The sequence below is a fragment of the Halichoerus grypus genome, chromosome 1, assembly GCF_964656455.1.
Source record: "Halichoerus grypus chromosome 1, mHalGry1.hap1.1, whole genome shotgun sequence".
Classification (NCBI taxonomy): Eukaryota; Metazoa; Chordata; class Mammalia; order Carnivora; family Phocidae; genus Halichoerus; species Halichoerus grypus.
The window spans coordinates 213,790,210-213,798,144 of record NC_135712.1 but is presented as its reverse complement, the minus strand read 5'-3'; the positions used below and the strand labels follow the sequence as shown (position 1 = coordinate 213,798,144).

The following is a 7,935-nucleotide window of genomic DNA, read 5'->3' as shown; positions in this document are numbered from 1 at the left end:
GAAGCACACGGAGTGAGAGTCGGTCCTATTTTTCCTCTCTCAACCCCACAGACCTCGATCCAAGATTTTGCCCATTTTTTTTAAGCATTTAATGTTTTACATCAGAAAATAACACGGCGCCAAGAAGCCCTGGAGGCCCCGCAGACGGGCTCCCAGGGCTGCTGGGCTAAGGCACAGCAGAGGGAGGGAGGGAGGGGGGCGCTGGTGGCTGGTCACAGGTACACGGGCTGCTCCTGGCCGGTGAGCAGGCGGTAGGTGGCGGCCGGCATCATTTTGATGTGGACCTGGGGGGCCAGAGAGAAGGCCGGCGGCTCGGGCCGGGCCCGCACTGGCAGGAGGGCCCCCGCCCCCGCCCCGCCCGCTGCCCACACACCTCCGTGTGGGCCTCGGTGAGCAGCTCGATGATGCGGGCGTGCGGCGTGGCCACCACGCTGTGCCCGTTGATCTCGATGATGCGGTGCCCCACACGCACGCCCCCGCGCTCTGCGATGCCGCCCCGGAGGAGACTGCAGATCTGGAGGGGACAGGGAGGGGCCGCGGCTGCTCAGGCGGCCGTGCTCGGGGCCACCAGTCCCACCCCCCCAACCCGTCCTGGGGCTGGGGTCTCACGATGCCGTCCTCCACGCAGAAGCCTAGCTGTTCACGGGCGTGGGGCCGGCGGATGATGGCTGTGGTGACCGGCGGGCAGTGGATGATGCTGAGGGTCACCAAGGTCTGTGACTTCACCTCCTGTGCAGGACACGGGCTGTTGGCCTAGCGGGGCCTCTCGGTACACTGCAGCCCCCTGGGGCCTCAGTTTACCCACTCGTGAAATGGAGCTTCAGAGTTAAGGCTCTAGATTCTAGAAGACCCCTTGAGAAGCAGTTAAGAACACAGACTCGAGCTGGGCGGCCTCGGGTCAGAGCGGTGACCTCTCCCCTCCTTATCTGTGGCCTCAATTTCCCTGTCGAGAGCACATTTCTAGCAGCGTCTGCCACGCTCAAACGTAACATGCTGCGTGGACCATGTCCGGCCTGCCCTTCTAACCTGGCCAGGTCCTTCCCTGCTCCGGGCCTCAGTTTCCCCAGCCGGCAACAAGGGTCAAGACTCAAGAACACACTGGCTGCCTCGGGGCAGAGAGGAAGGCTCCCGACCCTGCAGCTAGACCGCCTGGGTTCAAATCCTGCCCTCACCCCATCAAGGCCCCCCCCGGACCAGTAGCGTCCCCTCTCCAAGGCTCCGTCTCCTTGTGCACACCGGCGCGGGTAGGACTTCATGCTCTACCTTGCGCCTTCTGGACCGCGCCAGGGAAGGGCACCCGGCTACCCTGCAGGGGACTCACGCGGACGGCGGCCTGGCAGGCGGCCAGGGGCAGCCCCACCAGGCTGGTCCCATTGATGGCAGTGAGGCGGTCCCCGATGCTGAGGGCCCCCGAGCGCTCGGCGGGACCCCCATGCAGCAGGTTGGCGATGACAGCCGTGGGCAGCAGAGAGCCCCAGCCCGACTCCACCAGGGCCACGCCCAGGCCCTCGCCCCGGCGCTTCTCGATGCACACCTGGGAGGGGGACACGGGGTGGGGGGCATGAGGGCTGCTCTGTTGGGGGGCTGGCGGGGGCCACCAGCCTGCTTGCTCACCTCCCTGCAGTTCTCGCTGTTGGAGAAGTGGTCAAGGTCCCCATTGTGGAGGTGGCCGGGGCCCGCGGCGCCCTGGCTCTGCTGGGCGCCCACCTGGTTGGGGTCGACGCCGCTTTCCCGAAGGAACTGGCTGTAGGCCACAGTGAAGGCCTGGCCGATGGCCTGAGCGATGAGCTGGGCCTGCAGGCCGATGGGCAGCATCTCTCGGGAGGGTGTCCCACCCACCTCCTTCAGGTCCCCCAAACCCTCCGGCGTCCTCAGAGCCAAGCCCTCCCACCCCCACGGGGCACAGGATTCCCAGGAGACAGCGCGATGCCCTGTGGCTTCAGGGACTGTGGAAACCAGCCCCTGTCTTGGGGAATCTATGGGGGGCGAGGGGAGGGGAGGGAGACAGGCCCAGAGGGGGGAGGTTCAGGGGTCGGCCGCCAGTCTCCAAGGCTTATGGGAAGGACCAGGGGCTTCGGGGGTGGGAAGGGAGACAGCGGCCCGCGCCGAGGACCAATGGAAGGATGCTGCAGTGACAGTGTAGCCAGGTGGGCTCTGGAAGAGGGTGGGGCCGGCCCGAGTCCCCCTCTCCCCCAGGACGCCCAGAGCGGGGCTGCTCACGTCCTCGGAGTGGAAGACGTGGCAGAGCATCTTGTAGAGCCTATGGCTGTGGGCCTGGGATGCCGGCCGCCGCGCCAGCCGCCGCCTGGCCATGAGCACCAGCACGCTGCCGATGTCAGCAATGTAGGAGATGGTCTGCAGGGCGTGGTCCATCATGGCCTCCTGGAGCAGGGGGGAGACCAGGCCTGGGGCGGGCTGTGCGGGCGCTTGGCGGGGCCCCCACACCCCGGAGGCCGGGCCCGGCCCCGTACCTGGGAGTCGGCCGTCAGAACCTTGACCCTCTTGGTGGACACAAAGAGGTCCACTTCCGTCATGGGCTGGGTCTCCCCATCAGGGGCCTGTGGGGGTGGGTGGGAGGTGGAGGCCCACGAAGACCCAGCCTCTGCCGCGCTGGGCTCCAGGGGCCTTGGAGGACCTGGCCGGCAGCCCACCCACCCACCCGCCCACTGGCCCCAGGGAACCCCACCTGCCCAGCCCTGGCTTCACCTTGACACGGTCCATTGCCTCCCGGGCCTGGGCCATGCGTGTGCTGGGGGGTGGGTTCCGCTCGGACACCAGCTGGGTGGAGCCCAAGTATTTGGCCCCAAATATGACACCGTCTAGGAGGTCTTCATGGTCACAGGGACCAGGTACTAAAGGCAACAGTGGAGGAGGGTCAGCCCCTGTGAGCCCTGAGCCACGCATGTCCAACCCCACGGGCTCTGCTGGGTCTTGGCTCCCTCAGTGGTCTGGAAGCACAGCGTTCTACCCCATGGCTTAGCACTCTTGAGCCACACACATCCGCCCACTGTTCCAGAACCATCCCATTAGCAGGAGCCACAGATATCCACAGCCTCTTGTTGGTCTAGAGCCAGCTGAACTCTGCCCACGGCTCAAGGACTCCAGGGCAGAGGACCCAGTGTCAGGAGCCCTCTGAGAGTCTAGAACCACGGCAGGATCCAAAAACCGCTCTAGCCTTCAGGCACCTCCACCTTGTGTTTCTAGAATTCTGTCATCAGGCTAGAACCAGGCAGTCCCATTTCTAAAACCAGCAACATTATAAAACCATAGTCACCTGTACTCAATGGTTCTGGAATCCCCCGAATCAATCTGAAGCCATTTAGCTTTGCCCACTGTTCTAGATTTCTCCCTTGTCAGCCCAGGACTGGAGACGACTCTACTCCATAGTTGTAGAACTGCCCAGTCAGAGTAGGAAGAGACAACGTCCCACGTGTCTAAAACTCACACCGTCCAGAACCCCAAATGGCTTCCATTTGTGGTTCTAGAGCTCCCTGACAGCTCTCAAACCACAGAATTCTGCAGGGGTTCTAGAAATCAGCACCCCTCCAGAACCACATTTTCCGACTCCGTGATTCTGTAACTTCTTAATCATGATGGCATTGGGTAGCTCTTCCTATGGTTCTAGAACATCCTCAAATAGTCGGGACACCTCAGCTGTCCCCAGTGAGTCTAAGAATGATCTGCGTAGTCCAGAAATGGACTACTCTGCACATAGTTCTAGAATTCCACCAACCTAGCCCAGAACCACACAGAACTCTGCCGTCGAGCTCCGTAATTCCCTGAGCAATCTAGAACCAGCCAGTTCTCCCAGAATGTCCTAACCAGGAGTGGTTGCTTTTTTGGGTTAGAACTGCAGGCGCAGGCCCCAGCTCTGGATGATTCGAAATAAATTTAAACTACAGCTTGTTCTGCCCATTATCTTTCGTGACCTAAGATTCTGGAACAACAGAACTCCACTCTGGGGTTCTAGAACCACACCATCCAATATGCTAGCAGCCAGGCACGTGTGGGGATTGGGCACCTGAAATGTGGCACCTGAAAATGCACACTGGATTTTAAAAATTTAGTATGAAAAAAAGGTAAAATAATTATAAGATATTGATTATATGTGGAAACGACACCTTAAATAGATTGAGTTAATTAAAATGTTATTACTTTTTCCTGTTTTTTTTTTTAAGTTTTTGTTTTTTAAGTAATCTCTACACCCAAAGTGGGGCTTGAAATCATGACCCCGAGATCAAGAGTCGCACGTCCTCTGACCGAGCCAGTCAGGCACCCCTATGTTTATTTTTTAAAGCAGATAACTAGGAAATTAAAAGTTACACACAGGGGTGCCTGGCTGGCTCAGCTGTTTGAACATCTGAGTCTTGATTTCAGCTCAAGTCATGATGTCAGGGTTGTGGGATCGAGCCCTGTGTCGAGCTCCACGCTCAGCAGGGAGGCTGCTTAGGATTTTCTTTTTTTCTTTTTTAAGATTCTGTGTATTTGAGAGAGAGAGTGAGCACAAGCAGGGGGAGCGACAGAGGGGGAGGGAGAAGCAGGGAGCCCAACGTGGGGCTCGATCCCAGGACCTTGAGATCATGACCTGAGCCAAGGGCAGATGCTTAACAAACTGAGCCACCCCGGCACCCCTGCTTGGGATTTTTCTCTCTCCCTCTGCCTCTGCCCCTCCCCCTGCTAGCATGCACGCACTCTCTCTCTTTCAAAATAAATAAAATCTTTTTTAAAAAAAGTTACACATCACTCACATTATGATTCTATTGTATAACACGACTCTAGAACTTTTTGATTACTCTGGAATCAGACAGCCCTGTCCACAGTGCTAGAACACCCCCTGAGCTAGAATCGTAGAAAGCTCTATTCACCCCATGATTACGAAACCCCCAGTCTAGACAGCTCTGTTCACCATTCTCGAACATTATCAGCCCAGGTTCTTTTAATCTAGAACCAAGGCCAAATTCTGGAACTCCCAAGGTGAGTCATGGCTCCACCCATGATTCCAGCACCTTCTTGGAACTGTAAGTCCAAACCAGCTTCACTTTCCCACAACCATAAAACTTGCTCTTTGACTTACAGCCTCAGGTAGTTTGGGGGGAAATCCTAGAACATTCTAGGTGCCCAGAACTGGTTCTTTCCACGCTTTCAGGGCAGAAATTGAGAAACTTTTTTTTTTTTTAAAGCAGGCTCCACACCCAGCCTGGAGCCCAACGTGGGGCTTGAACTCACAGCCCTGAGATCACCTGAGCTGAGCTCAAGAGTTGGACACTTAAGTGACTGAGCCATCCAGGCATCCCAAGATTGACAAACTTTTTATGCAGGGGGCCCAACAGTAAATACGTTTGTCTTTGTGGGCCAGATGGTCTGCGCTGCAACTACTCAACCTGGCCACTGTAACATGAAAACCACGGTAGGCAATACGTAAATGAATGGGCATGACGGTGTCTCAATAAAACTTTATTTGTGGACACTGAAATTTGAGTTGCACATTGTTTTCATGCATCAAGAAATACTATTCTGTTTTTTTCCAACCACTTAAAAACGTAAAACCCACTGTTAGTTCACAAGACATGCCAGAACAGGCGGGTTGGATTTGATCGCAGATGGTAATTTGCCAAGCCCTGCTCTAGAACCGTGCTAAAATGCCACACATGCCCTTCCATCCCCTATTCATTCTAGAACATTCTCACCACTCCCTCTCCCCTCCCAGACCATCCGGAATCTACTCAACCAACCTCGGAGCCTCTCTAGAAACAACTCCTTACTGGCAAACTTGATGCCATTTTGGGAGAAGCCTGATTGGGGCGATTCTGAAATTGCTAAGTCCCTGGGGCCAGGGTGGGCAGGACACTCACCCTCCTGGAGGGCAGGGTATGGCACCAGGGTCTTGGGGCTCTGGAAGAAGACAGAAGAGGGGCAGGACTGAGTGCCCTGGCTTGGTTCCTGGCAGCAGAGGCAGCCTGGGGGGCGGGACAGGCGCTACCTGGTTACTGGCAGGCGGTTCTTCAGGAGCAACCAGAGGTACCGTCTCCAGCCACGGTTCCGGGGAGCTGCTTGAGCTCCTGCTGCCGCCCTGCTCGGCAGAAGCTCCCTCCGCCCATTCCGGGGCACTGGTATCTCCATCTGGGTCCTCAGGGGGCTGCAGCGGGCGAGGGGCAGGGTCCGGAGGCTCCTTGGGACTAGACTGGGAAGGAGGGCATTCCTGGCAGTGCAAAAGGCTCAGCAGGTCGTCCCGGCCGGCCTCGGCAGACAAGAGCCCATGGGCATCAGCGACGTCCTGGGAGGCCAGGCCGTGGCCCGTGGCCACGTGCAAGGGGCAGGGAGGTCCATCCGGCGACAAGCCCACCAGATCACCAGGCAGAGCCTCAAACTGTTGCACCAGGTCCTCAACACTTGGCCCATCGAGTTCCATCTGACTCAGGCTGCCGGACCGTCCCGGCACCGGGTCCCACTGGCAGTTGGGGGTGAGGTCCTGGGAAGGTGAAATTGTGTCCCTGGGCTCCTCCAAGTCCATAGCTGGAGGGCCTGAGGGAGACTGGGAAGTTGTCAGGAATTCCATGCCCGGACCCCAGGCTCAGGCCAACATCTGAAAGAGAGATTCAAAGATAAGATTTCCTGACTGCCAACGTGGTGCCAAGCTCTAGGTGGGTGCTGTTCATGTAGAACACAGAATTTAATCCCCACCATACCCTGCAAGGAAGGGTCCGCTATGATCTCCAATTTATAGAAGAGGAAATCAAGATGCAGAATAGGCAGTTTTAAGACAGGGGCTTCATAGGCTCGGAACCCCGGAGTTCTCCCCTGTACCTGTCAGCCCAGGCCTCTCCCCACCCGTGGACCCTGTTCCCCCAGACTTGGTTCTTCCAAGTCTCCCCCCACCGCGGCGTGTAACCCAGGCTGGAGACACAGCCTGACTATACAGACCCGGGAGGTGCAGGTCCCCGAGACCTCGGACTCAGGACCTCAGCCTAAGGCTAGATCCAGGACCCCAGACTTAATACTAGAGCTCCAAGACGCCAGAGAGCAGAGCCTACTCTCAACACTTCCAATGCCACGCTCAAGATCAACCCCGGACTCTGCCCCGGACCTCAGCACCCAGCCTGAAGACGTAACTCCACCTAAAGCTAGGAGTTAAGACCCCGGTCCTCTCGCAGACCCCAGCCTCAAGACTTCAGACCCCCTTCTTGAGCCGCCAGCTCCAGACCCCGCTCTGCCCCCGCCGGGACACTCACTTTCCAAACCGAGGTGGCCTCAGGCCGCGAGGCCCCCCAGAACCCCACGCCCCCAGCCGGACAGTCCTCCACTGGCCGCGGCTCGCCGATTCCCGGCCGCGGCGCCGGCAGGTCTGTCCGCGCAGCTCTCGGACCCACTGGGCTTGCGCGCGTTTGCGGGGGCTTGCTGGGAAATGTAGTTCTCCCAGCTAGCCTCGCCGTGCGGGAGCGCTAGGTGTCGGAATCAAGGATTCGAATCCCGGGCCTCAGTTTACACAGAGTGGGAGTCCCGGCTGGCCTCTGGACCTATTTCCTCAATTACAAATTGGGGTTAGTGATCACTGCCTGCCATCTACGGCTGTGGGCATGATTCCAATGGATGGCAGATGGGAAGAAATGGGACTGGGAAATATTAAAGTGAGAGGCGGTCTCTTTCGACTCGAGAGACACCGGAAGCAGCGCAGGGACCCTAATGTAGACGGACTTCCGGTTTCGCTCACAGTAGGGGGGCGGAATGGCAAGTCCTGGCCTAACTTTCCATCCCTGAGCTTCGCTTCCGCAATTAAACTGGGGATAATAATAGTACCTACCTCCTACTTGTGAGGACTAGACGAGATCGAGCTGGTTACGGATTTAGCAAAAGGGCTGGGATATAATGAGGCTATTAGGTATTACCGAATTACTTTTAGGCTTTCATTAATTGCTCATTGAATAGAATCAGGAATGC

At 57.6% G+C, this 7,935-nt stretch overlaps 1 protein-coding gene across 3 annotated transcripts; it reads right to left on the bottom strand.

Moving 5' to 3' along the window:
- Positions 1 to 73: 73 nt before the first annotated feature.
- On the bottom strand, positions 74 to 7,378 carry APBA3 (amyloid beta precursor protein binding family A member 3). 3 transcript variants are annotated; one of them, XM_036116078.2, is made up of 11 exons: positions 7,230 to 7,378; positions 5,981 to 6,583; positions 5,853 to 5,892; positions 2,707 to 2,852; positions 2,472 to 2,558; positions 2,221 to 2,382; positions 1,615 to 1,794; positions 1,322 to 1,534; positions 610 to 729; positions 374 to 514; positions 74 to 284 (listed from the first exon to the last, which is right to left on the bottom strand). In XM_036116078.2, the coding sequence occupies exons 2-11, from the start codon at positions 6,554 to 6,556 to the stop codon at positions 213 to 215; spliced, it is 1,737 nt and encodes a 578-aa protein (XP_035971971.1). In that variant the 5' UTR covers positions 6,557 to 6,583; positions 7,230 to 7,378; the 3' UTR covers positions 74 to 212. The 3 variants fall into 3 exon arrangements, with proteins under 3 accessions (XP_035971971.1, XP_077913610.1, XP_035971972.1); XM_078057484.1 differs by lacking the exon at positions 1,615 to 1,794; XM_036116079.2 differs by lacking the exons at positions 2,472 to 2,558; positions 2,707 to 2,852; positions 5,853 to 5,892.
- Positions 7,379 to 7,935: the final 557 nt, after the last annotated feature.

Excerpts from the sequence above, each read along its gene's own strand:
- APBA3 (XM_036116078.2), bottom strand. The coding sequence starts at position 6,556 with ATGGAATTCCTGACAACTTCCCAGTCTCCCTCAGGCCCTCCAGCTATG. Across the intron at positions 2,559-2,706 it reads AGGCAATGGACCGTGTCAAG|GCCCCTGATGGGGAGACCCA; the intron begins GTGAAGCCAGGG and ends CCACCCCCACAG. Across the intron at positions 285-373 it reads TCACCGAGGCCCACACGGAG|GTCCACATCAAAATGATGCC; the intron begins GTGTGTGGGCAG and ends CTGGCCCCCCAG.